Below are 22428 nucleotides of genomic sequence, written 5' to 3' on the forward strand. Positions count from 1 at the left end.
GACACAGTGGCAACAGCTGAACTATTTGAAATTTGACTGCCGCATGTGTGTAGGAACAGCTGACAGTAGCCATCGCTATGACAAACGGCAGTGGATCGCAAGCTAACAAACGCACTTAAATCTGTAAACAAGCGACATGCGTCCCATTTTCAACGTGGTTTTAGACGCTACATAAGAATATAAAGAGTTAACCAGATACAGTACAGACCGCGTGGAGTGATTACAAGTACAAAACACAATTAAATACATAATTTGCAAACTAGAGAAAACAAGGAGGCAACCGTTTTAATCGCACTTAAGTTACTTACACTTGCGAAATGGAGGAAAGAACTGATCCATGAACTGTGTACTGTAAAGTTCCTGTCAAGCCGTGACAAAGTCCCATACATCAACAGTCTTTTCTGATCCTTCCTTTAACAAACAGCCTGACGAATCCCCTGTTGTAAGCATGTAGATTGCTGAAGCACTCGTCAGAAAAATGATGGGAACACAGCACAAGGCTGGGGCGATAATGCTGAGGTATTTTTTTGCAAAAATAGACTTCAATCACTGACTCTTCACAGACTCTTCTTTGGATAGGGAAAATAACAGTACCTTTCCCTCACACTTCAGAGCACAGTATCTTTGCGACATGATTCAATTGGGATCTGGTAAAGTGTTTGTCTTCTTTTTCTTTCTACAGTGTTTGCGGGGCTGGGCTTTCAATTTGTTTCAAATTGTTGCATGCAACAAATGGGAGGGGCTTGAGTTCCGTATTGACGTCACGCCGACTCAGCTAAAGATTCGTTACAGCAGCAATAATTCGAACCACTATGATACCACTTTTATAGATGAATCAATAGTTTTAAACACGGTGCACTTTCAGATATAAGCCTTAGCTGGATATTTCACTTCATTTAGAGCTGTTACACACTGCATAGAAGCTCATTTTCAAAAACCCATAATAGGGGCTATTTAAGTTAACTTAATCGATTTGTGTTGAGACACAATAAACAAATTGTATGGAATCCAGCATCCCCCCCCCACTACATTATTTGCAAATGAAAAATGTTTAATATGTTGTTTTGTTTTTATCATACAAACCACTGGGGCAATAAGCACAATAAAAGCCCCGCTAGTCAAGATCGAGAACTCGTGGGGGGGGGGGGGGGGGGGTTATTTGGCCATTACTCACTCTTATCATGAGGACTGCTTTCCTGATGTCACGCACTCCATCGTAGACTAGGCGAGAGGCGTCGATGAACTCGTTTTCCTCGAATGGCTGCGGGGGGCTGGTGCTCAGAGCCTCTATGGCCACCTCAACCTGCTCAGCAAAGCGTGGCATCACTAGTGGGAAAGAAGAACATAGAAGATTTAAAGCTGCAACATTTTTTTAAATGGCTTAAAAAAAGCAATCAATTTGTTGAGCAAGTACATAACCAGAAAAATGTTCCAAATTAAAAGTATAAGCACTTAAACAATGTATTTAAACAAATAAAACACTTCACAATTGAAAGCTTGTTATTCTGTGAGTGGTATTGGTAGGTTGTTATGGGAAATATGGACTTGGTCACCGTTTTCTTTTTGCATCATGTGTGTTTATATACTGAAAGACTCTCAGCTAGTTCTGTAGGTTATTTGAGGATCATTTATAGCCTTTTCTCATAGCAGGTGGAATAATTAAGCATGGTAAGGGTAAGACAATGTAACTGGTTTGACAGATAGAAATTAGAGAGTAGAGAAACTGCTAATTGTGCTGCTTGCAAATTAAGGAGGTGGAAGACAGCGTGTTTACACATTTATCATGTGCATCGTTTAATGGCTGCTTAGAAGAAATAATCAATAAATAAACTGAAATATATGTGGTTTCGCAGTAGGGGATAATATGTCTGTGTAAAATTAAAGTGTGAAGGAATACTTTTTTATAATATGTTAAACACTGCTAATATACAATACACAAGACATGTTCTTGGATGGAAAAAAGTGTAATGGTCAATATAGTGAATGAAGCACGGCCTACTAGTACACTGAAAAAAAAATGATGTCTGCAAAACTGTTGCAAACTATTTATTTGTGTTGAATTTAAACAAACAAATTAAATTTAACAATGTTCAACTTAATTTGTTTGTTTAAATTCAGCCCTAATAAATTGTTTACAACCCCTTAACGTAAGAAAAATTTAGTAAATCCAAGAATCATCTTTGAATAATTTTTTTCAGTGTACAGGAGTCAATCATCGATGGCTAATGAGCAGGGGTAGGGAACGTATGGCTCGGGAGCCACATGTGGCTCTTTGACCAAAAGTATGTGGCTCTCCAGCTGTCTCTCTTCAATAATATTTCAAAATTAAAAAAATATATAACTGTTACTAAAAATTCCATTCCTTTTATATTGTATTTTCTACAGCAAAATGAATTAGAACTCACGACAACAATAAATTGCAAGTTATATTTTTACATTTCTATGGTAACTTACACACATAAATTCAAACTCATGAGTGGCGATGGCAAAAAAATAAAAATTAATCTGTAAATTGTCCTTTCTTCATACATTGTGATGCATCATATTTGTTTTTTTGAGTTGTGCATGGACAATGGTTTTGTATGGGTTTTTGCATGGTTTTGTGTATAAATAAAGGTTTTGTTATATACACACAAATCATATGACTCTTTAAAAAAATGCATTTGAAAAAAAAAAATTGAAATGGCTCTTTGCTGAAAAAAGGTTCCTGACCCCTGCTATAGAGTGATGATTATCCGGGAGAGGGCTTAGACCAGATGTGAGTTTCTGCAGATTTTGTGTGATTCGAACGTTTAGAAATTAAACTGAAAGACAGTTGTTGTTTTCTTTTTCTTATTTTTTAGGGGGTTTCACCTTTAATTTGGATAGGATAGAGGAGGTTAAAGACAGGGAAGTATTTGGAGCAAAGAAAGGGGAAGGGTCGGCAAAGGACCTCGAGCTGGGAATCAAACTTGGGTTGCCGTGAGCACCATGGTGCTATATGTTTTCGCACTTAAACACTAGTCTATTGGCACCAACAAGACAGTTGTTGTTTAATTTTATTGGTGATTTCTAATGTGAAACTGACTTTACCAAACATTTATACGCTCTCAGCTACTCTTTCTCAGCACCGATTTCAATCCCGTAAAGAACTGTCCTTAAACTCAATTTCCATAGTACTATAAAAAATACTCACTCTGATGCGTTCACTAGGTGCTAATGGACATGCACCATGACAGACAGAAAGCTCAAAGTGTCTTCTTTTCAATGATACCTAATTTTTGTCTGTAGCTCACAGAGGGTCAAGAACTGTTACTTATTTAAATTTAGGAAGGTGCAATGGTGTGAAGTAACAAATTACAATACTCCAGTTACTGTTATTGAGGAGTTTTTCTCAGGAATTATTTCGTTTTAAAAATGTGTACTTTTACTTTCTCTTGAGTACATTTTAGTGCTGTATCAGTACTTTTACTCCACTTTTTTTTCTTCAACCTGCAGTCACTACTTTATTTATTTCTTGTCTATGGTGATTGGCTAAAATAGAAAAATCTGTCCTGTCAAGTCGCACATAGAAAGTAAATCGCACCACACTGAACTTTAAGACATGGGCACTTTATAAATGCAGAAAACCTTTTGGAAGCATTGAAAAAGTCCAAGAAGATGTTCAAAATCTTTACACGGAATGACCTAGATATTGTGTATAGACTGCATGTCAAAGATGAGAAAATGAAAGATGTCGACTGTATGATGACTGAAATCGCCAAACAGCCTTAAACAATCACTTAATGGAATAAATAAAGAATGGAAGGAATTGACAAACAAGTAATGAAAGGTAGGACCGAAGGAAGGAAGAAAGGAAGGAAGAACCAAATGAATAAAGGATTCAAGGTAGAACTGAACAAACTAAGGAACGAAGGACGGAATAAATGAATGAAAAAGAATGATAGTGAACACATGAAAAGTGGAACAAAGGAAGGAACAATGAAGGAATGAATAAACAAACAGACAAAAAAGAAGGACAGAACAAACACACAATGGAAGGAAGATAGGAAGGAACTAACGAATGAATATAGGAAGATCCCTAAATGCACAACAGAATGTTAAGTTTTCACATCCCCGCACAAACTGCACGTAAACGCATCAACTTTTCACAGTGTAATACTCACTACTTACTACTCTTGAGTACTTTTAAAAGGTCTACTTTTTACTCATATTTAGAGTAATATTTACAACAGATACTTTTACTCTACTTGCACTACGTTTTTGGGCAAGTAATAGTAGTACTCTTTCACCACTGGGTAGGTGTGAAGGTCTTTGCACACTGAAGTCTGAAAATTTCGTATGCGTTTTTTTCATATTCATATGTGAAAATATCATCACGTAAACAAACCTTGCACACTGACCCTGATGCATATTAATGCATCCATTACACAAAAATGCAAAACGATTCGGTGTCAGTTCAAGCAGTGGATATCTTTGTTCTCCTCTCTCTTCTCCAAAGTAGAAAAAGAAAGAGGATTAGGCTGCATATTGTGTTATCCAATAGAGGAAGGAGAGTTTAGCTTATTATTAAAGAAATGAGCTACGATTATCCCAAATGCAAAGTTTATTTCAGGAAATCAGTGCAATGTTTGATACATTGCTTGTGATACTGCACACATTCACATACGTAAACAAATCTCGAACAGAGACTGCAGTACCCTATGGACATTATAATAGATGGTGGCTGCAATGTGTCAAAGCAAGCGGCCCGAAAGCGGACAATGATTTCTATTATGTCTATGGGCATTACGTCAATTGTAATGGGGACACACACATGCACACACACCAAACAGGAGCAGGGCAGAGGTACATCCACCACATTTTGTCTTTATTTTATGCACTGTGTTTGACATAAAGTTATCTGTAGCTCAAATGACAGCATTCTGTATTTACTTTTCACTTGTACGGTGACTCTGAACTGTCAAAACAGCCTCCCTCAAAGCAATTTTTTGCAATGCGAAATGTGGAAAAAAAATCGAACTTGGTTGTGAATTTTTTATGACGGACAACAGTTTTGGAGGCAGTGTGTCAATACAATTCACACAACATGAGGTCGAATTTATTTTGTAATGTGCGAAAATTACGGACAAAGATTTCACGAATTAGTTTGCAATAACCTCAAATACCAACACAATCTCACGCAATTCGTAAACTTTTTGATTTAGTGGCTAATTCGCATTAATTCGTACGATCTAATTCGTACAATTTAGTACGATTTGCTCATCCCCCAATGATGGTTGGGTTTAGGGGGTGGGGTTAGGTGCCATCGCTCCTTTTAAAATCGTACAATTTTGTACGACTGAACTCGTACGAAGTTCATACCAATTAGCCACTAAACTGACAAAATGTAAAATACTAACGTCGTTTCTCGTGAGATCAGGCTGCAAATACCCATAAGTGAGTGCTGGCTAACAGGTTAAATAGTTTGTGAACAAATGTATAACAACATTAATGCTTATGGTTTGATGTAATATGAGCGAAGCGATTGTTAGATTTAAATGCAATGGCGTCTGCCTGAAGTTGTCTATAACATTTTTCATAAAAAAAATCTTATTTGGGTCAACCTTCCCAGATCTGGATTTTTGAGTATAGCATCCAAACTGTTTTTGTGATTGACAGCCCCACTTACTCAACAAACCTTAGCTTTGTATACTTGAAGAGCTGTTCCCCAACGCACCAAGCCACATAAAGATGATCATTCAGCATTTAAAAAAGAGAATAAACAACAGACTGCAGCTTTAAGGTGAGACTAAGCGAAAACGGAAAGACATACACAGAAAAAAAAAACATTCTCAAAAAAGGGATTACAGGCATCCCTCAAAAGCCAGCCTTTCCCTCAGGTGCCAAACATATCAGAGGAAAGACAGAGTGAGAGGTGAGAAAAATGGAGAATATGTGATCTTAAGCAGCTAAGGTCGAAATTCAGGCAGGCACATCTTTTTCTGCTGTCTCCCCCTGTCAGTCAGGCCCGAGGACATGGACAGCAGCGCGAGAATACGGAGAGAAAATGTCACCCTGAAAGTATGTGGAAAGAGTGCACTACGTTTGCCAATTAACCACTTCACCTTGCTAAACACAGGGACTAATAGGGAGTCGAGACTTATAAAAGTCCGCCATGGGGGCATATGGAGACGTCAACCCCCTCAGTCAGACTATCCCTCCTTAGTCAAAATATATTAAATTATGAAATAAATAGACTAGTACAATTGCAAAATTGTGTATTGCATTGGGATTCTAGTAATGTGAAGTGGAATGCTGACAAGGAAGTGCGGATCCAATGGAAGTTTATTACATCAGTCTTTGACAATCCTTCAGCTGTGTGTTTGCAGTCAGGATCAGGAAACCGGTGTTTGTGGTGCATGACTGAAACTTGTAGTCCACATAACAGTGGATTTTTAGTCCTTATAGTGATCTGCATGTTTACCAGTGATCTGCCAGAATTAGATCGCTGGTGATCGTGACACTAGTAGTGTTGTGGTACATATTCCCTGGCAATTGAACCCACAACCTTGGCATTGCTAGTGCATATGCTCTACTATTTCAGATACAGGCAGGCTCATATAATGGCCAGTCTTGGTCTCAAGAACATATTCAAAGGTCTTGGTCTTGTCATGTTATCGACCGTATTTGTACTCAGTCTTGTCTTTGTTCCAGACTAAAAAGACTGTCTATTTTATTATTTTGAGACCACTCTTTAGGGATTTTCTAAACTGCTTTGCATTGTCTGATTTCTGTGTTAACATCTTTATAGTGAATGAATATGAAACAAACTTTCTGAACAACCTCAGCTTCACATATAAATCATGTTGAAATCACATGTAAAATATGAAGAATGTAAGTTTTTTTTAATCTTTAAATGTAATGATGACTAACTAATCTTTAGTTAATTTGTACACTTTTACAACTGCTGTACTGAAATTGTGGAACAAACAACAAACATCCACTCACTGGGCCACTTTATTAGGTACACCTTACTAGTACCGGGTTGGACGCCCTTTTGCATTCAGAACTGCATTAATCCTTCGTGGCTTAGATTCAACAAGGCACAGAAAATATTCCTCAGAGATTTTGGTCTATATTGACATGATAGCATCACGCAGTTGCTGCAGATTTGTCGGCTGCACATACATGATGCGAATCTTCCGTTCTACCACACCCCAAAAATGCTCTGCTGGATTGAGTTCTGGTGACTGTGAAGGCCATTAGAGTACAGTGAACTCCTTGTCATGTTCAAGAAACCAGTCTGAGATGATTTGCGCTTTATGAAATGGTACATTATCTGTTGGAATGTAGCCATCAGAAGATGGGTACATTGTAGTCATAAAGAGATGGACATGGTCAGCAACAATACTCAGGTAGGCTGTGGCATTGCACAATGCTGAATTGTACTAATGGGCCCAAAGTGTGCCAAAAAAATATCCTCCACACCATTACACCACCACTACTAGCCTGAACCGTGATACAAGGCAGGATGGATCCATGTTGTTGATGCCAAATTCTGACTTTACCATTCAAATGTCACAGCAGAAATCTATGAGTGGATATTTTAGTTACTGTTGACTTTCTATCAGCAAAACCACAAAACTGCAGCTCACTGGATATTTTCTCTTTTCAGACCATTCTCTGTAAACCCTAGAGATGGTTGTGCATGAAAATCCCAGTAGATCAGCAGTTTCTGAGATACTCAGACCAGCCCATCTGGCACCAACAAACATGCCACGTTCAAAGTCACTTAAATCACCTTTCTTCCCCATTCTGATGCTCAGTTTGAACTGCATCAGACCGTGTTGACCATGTCTACATGCCTAAATGTATATGATTGGCTGATTAAAAATTTGTGTTCATGAGCAGTTGGACAGGTGTATCTAATAAAGTGTCAGGTGAGTGTATGTAAATAAAAATGACAATATAATTATAGATTTAACTGCAAAAAAAACTTTGATATATTTGCAGTATCACACGAGCTATTTTCATAAATATAAGCACATTTGCTATGTAATATTGATATTATGCAAATGTTCGATGAAAGTTTTGTTATGCAACTTAGACTTAAACACTAGTTTTTGTTCAATTTAAACAATGTAAAAGTAGTATACTAAGAAACATACCTCGGTGTTTCATTACTGAACAATCTGCTGCTTTGAATGAATCTGTTCTGTAATGATTCAGTGACTAATTTATTACTTATTTACCCTAACTTACCACAAAATGGTGATATTTTTTTTTATTTAAATGGATTAATTTATCATGAAGTTTAATTTCATATTTTTTCTTATAATATTTAAGCAGATCATTAATTAATTTATTATTAATCAAGAAATTTCCCAGGCACCAAATGTGGACCTTACATTTACATTAACATATAATCATTTAGCAGACACTTTTATCCAAAGCCCACTTATAAATGGGGACAATAGAAGCAATCAAATCAAGAAAAGAGCAGCAATATGCTGTGACAAGTCCTAGTTAGTCTAATGCAGTGCATGCAGTAAGCGTTTAGTCATTGACACAGAATGGGAAGTGTTTAATGAGCACTTTTAGAAGAATTTGCTCGCTTAATTTTTATGTTAATTGACCATTTTTAGATTTGAAAGTGCTGGTTAGTATTGACGAGGACGGCTAACATTTTCAGCCAAAAACACAAAACATTTTCTGACGTTAAGGAAGAAATGTAAAAGTTTTTCAAAATGCAAGGAAAATACTTACATTGTTGTTTTGTAAACGTTAGGTGGTCTGGACTACAACATTGTTTTCTAGCATTTAAAATAGATAACAAAAGCAAACATCTGACGTGTGTGCCATCTTGGAACAGTGAATGTATTTTCACACTATGCATTAACTCAATATTACTGTTTGTAAATTATGGTAACTATTTATTGTTGTGTTGGCTATCACTTTTGTTTGGTGTTAGGCCCTGTTACACGAATACGTTTTAGTTTAAAACACATAAGTTTTTGCTACGGTTATGCCTTTCATCCACACTACCCTAGAGTTTTTCAAGCGCCAAAAATTGAGCTTTTTGAAAATGCTGAAGAGGCTGTTTTCATTTTAAAATGCTGCTGCTGCATGTCAGTGTGGATGGGAGTAAACGAAGACATCTGAAAATGGAGGCATGGCTGCAGACATTCGCCTATCTGATTAAGACTTTTACTCAATATTAACTGCACAAAGTTCAGACTTGCATCCTTTCCTTAAAACTTCAGACTTTGCAAGTTTGATATGGAAAACAAACTCCTGAGGACACGTCAGGTAAATCTTCAAAGGGAACAGTGTACTTTATAACCTCATTCACATCACCCTGGATACGTTGTTTCACTATCTTAACAATAAAATTACAACATCATATAAGGAACTGCCTAGTTTCATTTTGATATTAAAAGGTCACGAAACACCAAAACAAATTTTTTATATATGTGTCCCATGCTGCTTAAAACCCTATTAGGACACATATATTACACAATAAAAAGTGAAAATAGATTGATTTTGCGTTACTTCCAGCAAATACGTTCTTCCGGTTTGAAACAGGTTTTTTGAAGCTGCGTCACGGCGATCAGATACTTGCGTGTATTCCAGCGTGTAGACTGGCTGTCTGTACCTGGGAGTACATCGTGACGTCTCTGAGCTTGCAGCATTAATTCATGAGTAAGACTTGGTTCAACTTCATTAATATGCATGATAGCTTTGAAGAGGGCAGAGAGATGCCATGTTGTGTTGCCAAAACAAGTGGAGTGGAAGAACAAGAACTGTTTGGAGACACTGGTCGTCAGTGTTGCGTTTATTAATGTGCTGCAACAAAGGTTTTGTTTTCGTTTCCCCGCTATGAGAGCGCAGCTAGACTCACATGTGGATTACAGTGCACGCAACTCGCAGCAGAAATACATTTGTATGGAAACTTTTTACCCGAAAGTTTTCTGCATCTAGAAATGGTGAAATCCTAATTTGCCGCTCGTCTCATTTTAAAAATGATGCGGCTCCTGTTGGTGTTGATTGTCCTGTCTCTACAGATTTGGTAAGTAAGCAATCAGTGCTTTTTGTTTGTTTATTCAGATGGCAAGTTAGTTTGTATCATCAGCAATACTCTTTCTGTGTTTAAAGACAGACCTGAGTCAAAACGATTTCTAAGTTACTCAGTTTACAATTCGTTAATATCACTACATACTATGGTACTATACTATCACTACACAATACTATAGACTGAAACATCTGCTGTAAATGTTGCTCTCCGAGTGTAAAGATGCAAACACCGCAACTACCTAGCTATACCGCTATTACCGTTGTGTAGGATTTACGCCGCATTTTGTGACAGATTGTTCTCTCTCCTTCAATTCCTCTTATGTCTTGTTTCTCAGTTTTGGGTAACATAATCTTTTATTAAAACTAAACATTGGCTGCAGGAAGGGATTGTTTGACAAAGTCAGGAATGAAGAATGTTGACAGACATTGATTGGGTGCAGCTACAGGGTTGAGAAAAGTCCACTAATGTGACATTACTTTGATCTGTTTTTATGATTAGCCGTATTTCAGCATTTACACTGAACTAATGTGTTTGGACCACTTATCCTCAGCATAACCGCTAAGACAAAATAGTTACAGCTAATGCTGCATAGTGACAGTGAAAAGAGATTTATAAGTCAATTTAATTTTGGTGAAATGTCAATAGAAAATGTTAATGGCATTTTAGAGGGCTCCAAAAAACCCATTTAGAATCCTGAACTTCAAACCTCGGCGACTTGAGAGCGAAGAAAAAAAAGCAAGTTAAGTAATTTAATGTATCTAGTTGGAGTGTATTCAACAGGTACCAAAGCTCTTAGATCGAGAGACCTGACACTGAATGACCTGCCTGCCTACTCCTAGAGGAAGATCACATGAGCTGGCTAAAATCTAAAGTGAAGGAACGTTTCACGGAGTTTCCATGGCAATGTCTCCGGTGGAGGGAAACCGTATTGTGATCTCACCCTAACATCAAGTCACGCTCATATCAACGTCTGGGACCACTTGGTGGATGATGAAAAAAAAGATGGAGGAAGTAAAAAGCCTCGTATTAAACCCTTGAGCAAGCTCTAAAGTGGTGCTCTTAAAATATTCAACAAATGTATTTAGGAGGGGAAGATCTCAAGATTTTTAAAAGCCAGGAACAAGGATAGCATACAGTAGCTCAATGGGGAAGGTGGGTCTTTTGAGAACACTCTTGTGACAGGCAAATTCTAGAGTGCTGTCTTCAACCATCTAACCAAATCAAAGCCCAGAGCGCTGTCGGCCTTAATAATAGCCAATGCAGAGCTGGAAGAAAAGACCGGTCTTGTGATTTCTCATGATGGTTTTGATTACAAGCATTTACTTAAAAGAGGACCAGTATAGGGTCCTTTTTGTCATCCATTTTGACTATTTGCCTTTTGAAACGGACTAGTTCAGAATGTGTATCTGCTAATGCAGAGAAGGTTAGATTTGAATTTTAAATGAACTGTAAGAAATACAAAAAATTATGCAAAACATTCGAAAAAGGTACAGTTAAGGCTCTTTATATGATTTCTTTTCTTCGTTCTAACCCCGTCTTGCTTTAACACATATTTAATTCATTTTAATCCACTTATTGGAGAGGCGTAAAATGAGCTTTAGGGAATTTTGGCTGTGACTTTTAAATAGAAATATTTAAATGTTCTTCAAGGCATTAATGAGTAAAGTTGCTGCTAGTGAGGAGCAAATTTAACTCCGACCAGTGAGGAATGATGAAAGGCGCTAATAAAAACCATGTTGGAAGGGATTATTTTCTTAAAGTGTTTAACGTCAGATAAAGCAAGCAGGCAGATCTGTTACAGTCTATGAGCCTTCAAATGGCATTTTTCCCACAAGTGTTTATTGAGATATAGAGATGCATTAGATACTGTAAAAGATGCTCAAACTGAGTTTTTGTTCGTGTGGCTGTGGTCAGACCAGCTCAAAAGGATTGAAATGGAATACTCGAGAATGCAATGAGACATTCCTAATGCTAATAGGTCTTACAAAACACTGGAAGTAATTTGAAATGGAGAACAAATTCCTCCAAAAAACAATGAGGCCACTTATAATTTGGTTTCATTTACATCTGTCCCATTAGGCTGAGGAATTAGTTAGCATTGGCCTTTCTTCTCAGTCACTATAACTTTTTTATTTTGTTTTTATATGTGCCATATACTGCATTGACTCAATTAGTTAAATTGTTCTCTGATATTTACATATTAGGTGTATGGCTTAGGTAATTTCAAACATTCTCCATAAATAGGTTTATATGCTCATTTATTAACTGATAATACACCACTAGAATAAGAAGGTCCTTATTGACCATATTTGGAATAGTCTGGGTGGAGCTGAACAAATGAATAATCTGTATATCCTGCATTTTGCATTCTGATGAGCTCTAAAGTGTTTAATGTCAGATAAAGCAAGCAGGCAGATCTGTTACAGTCTATGAGCCTTCAAATGGCATTTTTCCCATAAGTGTTTATTGATATATAGAGATGCATTAGATACTGTAAAAGATGCTCAAACTGAGTTTTTGTTCGCGTGGCTGAGGTCAGACCAGCCCAAAAGGATTGAAATGGAATACTCAAACGCAATGAGACATTTCTAATGCTAATAGGTCTTATAAAACACTGGAAGTAATTTGAAATGGAGAACAAAAAAAACAATGAGGCCACTTATAATTTGGTTTCATTTACATCTTTCCCATAATGCTGAGGATTTAGTTAGCATTGGCCTTTCTTCTCAGTCAATATAACTTTTTTGATTTTCCTTATAAATGTGCCATATACTGCATTGATTCAGTTTTGCAATAAAACAAAATGTGGTTATAATGGAAGTCAATTTGGCAAAAACAGCCACCAACACTAAATTATGGAGAACATTTTTTTTTTTATTATTAAAAACAATGCATCAAAGTACATGAGGGTTAACCCGTAATATACCACTACAATAAGAAGTTCCTTATTGACCATATTTGGAAAGGTCTTGGTGGAGCTGAACAAATTCATAATCTGTATATTCTGCATTCTGATGAGATCTAAAGTGACAACTGGTAGAGTCGTTGTTTAAAAACACATATAATACAAACTGGGGTGGCTGGATTTGACTTTGCTGTATCTCCTGTTTTCAAAATAAGAGTCCCACATACAAAGTAAGCTTAATGATAACTTTAAAATTAAAATAAAATAAAATAAAATAAGGGAGGAAAGCTGTTGTAATCTCAAAACACAGCCTGGGAAGTGTGTATTAATGGTCCCATGTGCAACATATCAGTCCGTGTTTTGGCTGCTGATCTCCTGATGACGCAGTCATGTCCGGATAACTTAGAACATGAAGTACAAGCAAATGTAGAAGCTGTGATAATGAATAACAACATGAGAAATCCAACACTCAAGTTTTACAGTTGTGGAATTTACATGAGAATGGAGAAACAATGGTGTTTGAAGTTCACGGTGTGGTCATTTCCATGTACTGAGTTCTTATTATTCAACAATATTTTCTTTATAGGGCACCTTTAAAAAAAACTGTTGGCCTCATTGTAGGAGTCAGGAAGAGCACAGACTAATTCTATTATCCTTGTTGTCTCTCCATGCAGACTCTTGGGTCATGACGTGCACATTTTAGTGGGGTCATTTGGCTGTGTGAAATCATTGCTGTTTTTGGTACCCGAGCAAACATGGCCTTCAACCTGTCAGCGAAACACTATATTTGCCATAAAAATCATGTGTGAGTGTAAGTGTGTGTGTGTGCTTGACGGAGGGCAGTGATTAGGTGGCCATATTTCATCTCTGCATGGTCACCCTTTGGCATGTGCCCTACTCACTCTGCCATACTCCATGACAGTATTGCTACTCCTGCCTTCTACTTGGCACTATTACATCAGCCATATTTCTAATTTTTAATCTACTGGGGGCTTGAACATAACCTTAACGATGGGGTAATTTTTCCAGCATGAAGATTAGTTTGGATCAGGGAAAGGATGGAGAGGATAACGAGAGAGGGGAAAGTCATCACGGCTTCGCTATTAGACTATTGATTTTCAGGCTCAAGGACACAATTGGAGATTCGTGAGCACTGCGAGCTGAAGGTCCTTCAGTGGTGTATCTTTATAGAGCTTTGGACTGGCTGCACTTTTGTTATATTTACAGTGCCTTGGGATAAAAAAAAATAAAATAAAAAGACCTGGGTAATAAGTGGTATGTCTGAGGCTGAAATATGTATGTCTAGCAATAAGGAACAGGAACCAGACCAAAAATGCTGAAGAAAACTGAAAGGAAAGTGCCAGACACTCTTGAAGAGAACAGAACAGTGAGTTCATTTAAGTTTTTACTAACTTTTTAAATTGGGAACTGTAACATTGTAAGTTTAATTCTGAGAATGACAGCTTGACCTTCATAGAAATTTTGTTCTTGTTTTCCAGAAGAACTATAAAAATCATTCTTGGTGATTAAAATGTAAGTCAAAGGATACTGTATTTTATATTTGGATTTTATTAATCACTAAGGACCTTGGTTTCAGCTAAAATTATAAAATGTTCTGTTCTAAAAAAAACTTATTGTGAATATAAACTGAGGAAAGAGGTAATAAAAGTCATGAAGTCATAAACAGTGGTGTAAAATAACACATTTCAAATACTCAAACTACTGTAATTGAGTAGTTTTTCTCAGGAATCGTACCAGGTAGTTTTAATAATGTGTACTTTTACTTTCCCTTGAGTAATTTTTTTTAATGGAGTATTGGTACTTTTACCTACTTTCCTTCAACCTGCAGTCACTACCTAATTTTTTCGTGTCTATGGGGATTAGAAAAATCAGTCCTGTGATTCCTGTCCAATCAAATCGCATATAGAAGGTAAATTGCATCATAATGAACTACCTCTTGACTAAGCCCACGCGGAATCTGTGTGCGCAGAATTCCGCAGATTTTCCGCTGATTTTTACCCCATCATTAATTCTGTTTATTTACTTGAGTAAATGTGTGTAAATCTATATTTATTCAGTTTTTAAATAAATTACAGTAATATTATTGACTAATGTGAAATTGTTCATCTGATGTATGTACAATGAAGTTTGTACAGTAATATCTTCTGTCTTTTAGTAGAGATTTTATATGAGAGACTTGCTTTGTTTACCAAATAAAGTGAATCTAATTGGATTTGCTATTTAAACATTAAATACAAGTTAAAAAGATATTACTTTTTGTTTCATATATTAAGGTTTACAAGCAATGACCCAGAGACAGTTTAGATCCATGTCACTGATAAAAAAATGATGGATGTTTACTATATGAAGACTGAAATGCCCTTAAACACCCAGCAGGCACACGACGTCAACATGACGTTAGATTGACGTTGTACCCCAACACTTTCTAACACAACCGAAAATCATCATAATTTGACGTTGTTATTGGACATTTTGGTCACCTGACATCACAACTTAAAACGAACCTAATATTAACATTGTATGTTGTTGTGAGCCTGCTGGGCAATAACTAAATGCACTACAGAATGTTACGTTTACACACATCCACAAATTACATGTAAATGCATCAGCTTTTGACAGCGTAATACTCACTACACACTACTCGAGTACTTTTGAAAGGTCTATATTTTACTCATACTTTGTGTAATATTCACAACAAATACTTTTACTTGCACTATTGAAGCAAGTAATTGTTCTTTTACTTAAAGATGATTTTTCAGTACTCTTTCCACCACTGGTCATAAAGGTGAGCAAATGCAAAGTAAATTTTGTTTGTGTGTAAAAATCTTTGGCAATTAAGATACATGCACATGCAGAGATATTCCGAAAAATATCAAGCCTTGGTTTCTAGGGAGAAAAAGTGCCAAAGAATTAAACAATAAGGCCACTTGTAATTTGGTTTCATTTGCATCTTGCCCATTGGGCTGAGGAATTAGTTAGCATTGGCCTTTCTTCTCAGTCAGTATAACTTTTTTTTTTTTTGTTATTCAATAAGTTAAATTGTTTTCTGATATTTATATAGCATGTTTCTGTCTTAGGTAAATCCAAAAATTCTTCATAATTGGGTTTATGTCTCAAACTCAATTCGCAAACAGCTCTGCACAGTTTTGCTCCAACCCTGATCAAACACAGCTGATCCAACTAATGAAGTTTTTTATGACTCTTTAGAACATCTTGATTATTTGGATCAGCTGTGTTTGATAGGGTTGGAGCAAAACTGTGCTGAGCTGCGGCCCTCCAGGAGTTGAGTTGAGACCCATGGATTATATGCTATTTATTATCCCAGAAAATACCTTTAGAATAAGAAGGTCCCTATTGACCATATTTGGAATGGTCTAAAGTAAAAAAAAAAAAATCTGCCAATATTGTAAAAAATTTATCAACATTTAATTTTATTTTATTTAGGCATTGTAACTGCCCCGTTGACATTTTGAATAAATTTAAAAAAATAAAAAATATATAAATAAATAAATAAAAAATGGTATGTATATTTGATTTATATATTCTTAGAGGACAAGGGTCAAAATAACTGGTTTAATATAAATAAAAAAAATTAAAATAACTAAATAACTGCTGTTATTTAGCATCTCAGGATAATGTATCTATTTAAGAATGTTGTAGGTCTCAGATGTGAGTATTTCTTTTTTCTTTTTCTTTCTTTCTAGGTTGACAACCGTATAACCAGTGTCAGTTATATTACCCCTATTGTCCACTAGAACACTACGTCTATGAACTTCCTTCATTATTCGACTGAAGCAGCTCAATTCCAGCCACAGCAAACATGTTAATTAAATGGAAAACAATCCACATAAGTCCCATAACACATAAGCTTCTAATATGCTAATTCACTCACCCCCACCCCCACCCCAACACTACCCCTGGCCCAAACCTGCAAACTTTCAAAAATTCATTGACATTTCACGTGCCAAGTCTTGTGCAATAATGAAAGGTCTAGAAGAATCAATGCCTCAATGCTTTATGGTTCAATTCCATTTATGCGGTGGCACCACAGCCGTCACTTAAATTCACAGGGCCCAGGACTAAAATTTTTATGGGTGGCCCTCCCTCCCCTGGGCCTAATAAGTAGGCGTTGGGTCTCTGGAACAACATTTCCTGACGGAAGCCCTGGGTGGCACCAACATCCCATTGCAAAGACAGAAACAGAGAGAAAATCTGAATCAAACAAAAGTACCACCTCATCAAAGTGAACACAGAAAAAGAGAAGAGACAAGAGCCAGTCTGGGCGTCCAGCCCTTTCACAATTCAATTATCACTCTCAATCGAGCATGCAGATATTCCTCTCGGTTTTGCTGAAGCAACTAGCAGAACAGTTTCCCATTCAAGCTGAGCGAGCATTAACTCCTCAACTTGTGTTTTCTGGAAAAGACTGTGCTATTTTTATATACAGTTTTACAGCCCTCCTGTGATTTTTTTTTTTTTTTTTTCAAATATTTTCCAAATGATGTTTAACAGAGCAAGGAATTTTGCACAGTATTTCCTATAATATTTTTTTCTTCTGGAGAAGGTCTTAAATGTTTTATTTTGGCTAGAATAAAAGCAGTTTTTAATTTTTTTTTAACCATTTTAAGGTCTATATATATATATATATTTTTGAAAGTCTAGAGGAAGGGTGCCAAAACTTTTTCTTATGAAGGGCCAAAAACAAAACTTGATTGAGGCTAGTGGGCTGAAGGTAAATATAGTTGCCATGGGTAATTTCCTAGTTTATTTAATAATATTTAAAAGTGACTAGAAAACATTGTTTCATATTAACATTTTTTTTTACGATTTATAATGAACTTGAAAAAAATCTATCTCATTTATAACAGAATTACACTAGTATTTGCCTTATATAGCATATATATTTGCATATATAGTCCTCTATCCGTCACGTAAAAGTATTTTAATTTCAGTTTGCTTTTTTTTGTAACTCATCAATGAAACAAAAGAGAAAAAAGTTACATCAAATTAGAAATGATCTCTGTGTGAAGACATTCACCCCAACCCTATCCATCTTTCTCACTCTCGTCTCAGATGGTTTGGTGGGCCAAATCAAAGCTTACAATGGGCCAACTTTGGCCCACGGGCCCAACTTTGGGCATCTCTGGTCTAGAGAACAAACCACCGTTATACAATGATTTGCCTAATTACCATAACTTGCCTAGTTAAGCCTTTAAATTGCACTTTAAGCTAGTATCTTAAAAATATATCTAGTAAAATGTTATTTAATGTCATCATGGCAATGAAAATCAGTTATTAGAAATTAATTAAAACTACACTCAAAAAGTAACTAAGTGTCTGAACTGAATTGAGGGCAGGATTTTCATTCAATTAATTGGTTTGGCACCAACTAAAAAAACTGTTTAGACAATTAAATGCAATTGAGTTGGTCCAACACGATTTTATCAAATAAAAGTTTAAATACATTTGTATTTGTAATTAACTTAAACTAAAAGGTCTGTCAATATCATGTATGTCTAATATGTGTGATACATTTCAAAGTCTCTTAGTTTTATTTGAAGTTATCCTAAATAATAGTTATCCCTTTTAAGGTTCAACACACCCTGAAGTACTGTTTTTTTTTTAAGATGTTAAGCATCAGTTTAGACAACGTTAGCACCTGTCAGCTTTAATTGTGGCAAAAACTGAACAATTTTGTCAGCTAATTTCATCTTACGAGGTTAAACTCATTTTTGAGGTAGGATCAAAATCGATGACGTAGTGCCAATCTGCTAGTGGAGTGATGATGTGTCGGTTTCTCATTATTATTCATAGCGGAGTTTCTTATCCTATGAGAAGACCCTGCTTCTTAAGTATTCATGAGAGCATGTGCTTTCTGTAGGCAAGGCAGATCTGCCAAGCTGTGAGACCCAACGTCTGGGTGAGATCGCGTTCGCACATGGCACGAGTCGTACTGTATGTGTTTGTTTCCATGATCTGTGAGGTTTGTTGCATGTTTTTACCCGCAATTCTGTCAGGGCTGATACAGCAAAACTGTTAGTTTGCAGTAAGCATTTTTGTCAGGAGAGTTGCACGAGAATGACGGACTTTGTCTTTTATCAGTTGAGTTTATTACCATTCAGACACATCGCCTATATCCATGCCACTGTGTTTGCCACATGTTTAAAATCCTTCAGATTACTGGCAGGGTTAAATGATTGGAATAGACAGGGCAAGAGACCTGGTGCACTGCTATCCACTGTATCTGCCTTCAGACCCGGGTATTCAAGAGGAGAGAAGTCCTCCTTATTTATAGTGTTTATATAAACATGATAATCTTTATAATGATATAACAAATTGTGGTTATGTATATATGAAATAACAAATATAGCTGGGCATTAAATTACTGTTTATTTCTTTGTGTTTTAACTTTGTAAACTTACAACAGTTGTTCGTTCCCCTCTTTTTCCCTTGCTCTGCCGGCCATGCCCGCTCCTCCCTCAGCTCCACACCCATCTTTGAGCATTTTCTTTTTAATTCTGAGGTAGACTTGATCCGAAAGAGGGGGGTTTCATGGCCCTTTAAGCATACAGTATTTCATAAGATACAGTTGATTGAGACATATAATTTTAGGACAGTTATTGCTCACTGAGCAAAGCCACAATCTGCATTTTTGCTAATTAAGCTGCCAAACCCTAAAGCATGGGTGCTTCTGCAAGGTGGTGATCTCAAAACTCAAAGCATTACATGGAAATCTTCTAAATCTTCAAACTAAAGTGAAGACTTATATTTAACAAGTTTTTCTATTAACTTTAAACACCTAAGATTACTTTTATAGTCAAGATTTCTCTCTCTTAATGCCATCAAAGCATGCTGGGAACCACAAATCCCCCAACCAGGTAGTTGGACAAACACAATTCCTTTATGTTGTCCCAATACAAAATGCTTAAGTTAACTTAATGCTTTACAAATTTAAGTAGACTGAACATAAAACAAATAAATTGGCCAAATAAATGACAAGTATTGTTGTTTCAGCTCATTTTAGTTAGAACAAGCAGCAGTAATCATTTATTTTTGAGTGTATTGTGTTTAGAAATGTGTTAAACAAATCGCCTTTCCATTTAACAGAAATTGAATGCACAGGGGAGGTTAATAATTCAGAAAGACTAACAATTCTGACTTCAACTGTATGTATACAAAAGACTACAGTATGTGGTAATGAAATGGTGGATACTGTAATGTGTTCGGTCCTCATTAGGTCTCTAATAGGTCCTGATAAGGAGATGAAGCGATGCGACTTTTTTTTTTTCATAGTTTTCAGCGGATAAGTGACAAAGTACATATGACTCACTGTAGAGCAGCATTACACAGATGGCGGCGTCAACTCTCTAGCTCAAATTTCATGCCCTCCGATGTTAATTAATAGAGGAAAGTTCATAATTTGAGTGATATGATGCACAAAAAGAGAAGCGTTCGCTAAGAATTAATTGCACTCGCTGATAGGAATTATGCTAATCAGGATGCAGCGCAAACACACCAACAGGATTTTGTTTTGAACGCAGCTCAATTTCTGACATTATGGATTTGATGTAAGTGTGAGGAGATTATTGAAGAAGGTCTAACTGCCAGATCACTCATTATCACATCATTTTGGCTTAATTTAAAGCTGTTTTTTGTCAGATATTCTAGTGATGTGAAGCAACATGAGGCCATATAAGTGGGAAATGGAGATATGAAAATAATCGGCAAGAAAGAACAATTTGGACTAGATGTGTGTGATATTGACTGATTTTTATTTTGTTTTATTTTATTTTATTTTATTTGAAAATCTGATTCATTTAGAAAAAAAGCAAACAGATGTCTTTATAAATTGGTAATTAAATCTTTTGATCAAATAATCAGTTCAAAAATACATTTGTTTAAAAACAGAACCTGCTATGTATTATTTATGATGCGCAAATGGTCTATTCTGGCTTGTAACAATTTTTGATAGGTTGAAAAAAATAAAAGATACATTTTTTAAACTAAATTACTTTAAGTTTATTGTACTGCTGTATACAATTAGAATAGGATAATGTTTTTCATCATTTTACTTCACCACATACTATTTTACAAAACAACAACAGTAGTGGAACAGTTTTGCCGTCATTACTTGACTTATAGGGTCAATATGACTACATAACTGTAGTAAATTGCCTTCAACATATAGTGAATGCTCTTGGACTCTCGAGACAGATTAAAGAGATATTTTTGATTATACATCAAATTACGGGGCTTTTACAATTGAGCATAACATTGGTGAAGTCAGACTTGGCTAAACCAAATAACAGAAAGGGAAGGGTACAAAATTACGCCAAAAGATTAAAGAAAACTAAAAAAAAAATGTTGTCTAGTCAGATGTTCAAAGCACTGCCTTAACTGATCTATAAGCTGATATATACACTACCTGACAAAAGTCTTGTTGCCTATCCAAGGTTTAGGAACAAAAAATAATAACTTGACTTCTAGTTAATCGTTTGGTATCAGAAGTGGCTTATATGAAAGGTGAAGACCTCTAGATAACACTTATTTTACCAAAATAAAATATGATCATGCCTTGATTTTAAATTGTTTAATTAGGACAGTAAGGTCGGACATTGCTTAGACAAAAGTCTTGTCACTTAACATAAATAATGTACAGTATAGAATATAAAATCATGGTGCAGTGGAAAAAGAATTAATATTGTGTATGACTCCCATGAACTTAGAGGACTGCGTCCTTACATCTCTGCAGTGACTCAAATAACTTATTAATAAAGCCGTTTAGAATGGCAAAGAAAGCGTTCTTGCAGGACTCCCAGAGTTCATCGCGATACTTTGGATTCGTCTTCAGTGCCTCCTCCCTCATCTTACCTCATGCTCAATTATGTTCATGTCTGGTTACTGGGCTGGCCAATACTGGAGCAACTTGACCTTCTTTGCTTTCAGGAACTTTGATGTGGAGGCTTAAGTATGAGGAGCACTATCCTGCTGAAGAATTTGCCCTATTCTGCGGTTTGCAATGTAATGGGCAGCACAAATGTCTTGATACCTCAGGCTGTTGATGTTGCCATCCACTCTACAGATCTCTCGCATGCCCACATACTGAATGTAAGCCCAAACCATGATTTTTTTTTCTTCACCAAACTTGGGTCCATTCTGATTCCAATAAGTCTTCTGCAGTATTTGTGGTGATTGGGATGCAGTTCAACAGATTCTTCGGCCATTTTTCAAAATGGTCAACTAGAAGTCAAGTTATTACACATATGGCATCGACAACAAGACTTCTGTCAGGTAGTGTAGATCTGGGTTAAGGACTTTTTAACATGTATTAACTATGCTATTTCTGTTAATAACAGCTGGAGCCCCCTATTCCCCCGCATAAATACTATCACCTTATTCAGGCACATCATAAGTCTATTTATACCTTCCTTGTTCACCTTAAACTTATCTTTTGACTTTATCTGTC

The 22428-nt window shown here is 36.2% G+C and overlaps 1 protein-coding gene across 1 annotated transcript in view; it reads right to left on the minus strand.

Annotated features, from left to right (window-relative positions):
• The window catches only part of ctnna2 (catenin (cadherin-associated protein), alpha 2), an 845686-nt gene that overhangs the window by 52545 nt on the left and 770713 nt on the right, over window positions 1-22428 (minus strand). Inside the window, 1 exon segment of the mRNA XM_056456768.1 lies at window positions 1175-1326. Within this exon segment, the coding sequence (XP_056312743.1) occupies window positions 1175-1326 (152 nt within the window).

Source organism: Danio aesculapii, chromosome 1 (assembly GCF_903798145.1).
Source record: "Danio aesculapii chromosome 1, fDanAes4.1, whole genome shotgun sequence".
In the NCBI taxonomy this organism is placed as follows: Eukaryota; Metazoa; Chordata; class Actinopteri; order Cypriniformes; family Danionidae; genus Danio; species Danio aesculapii.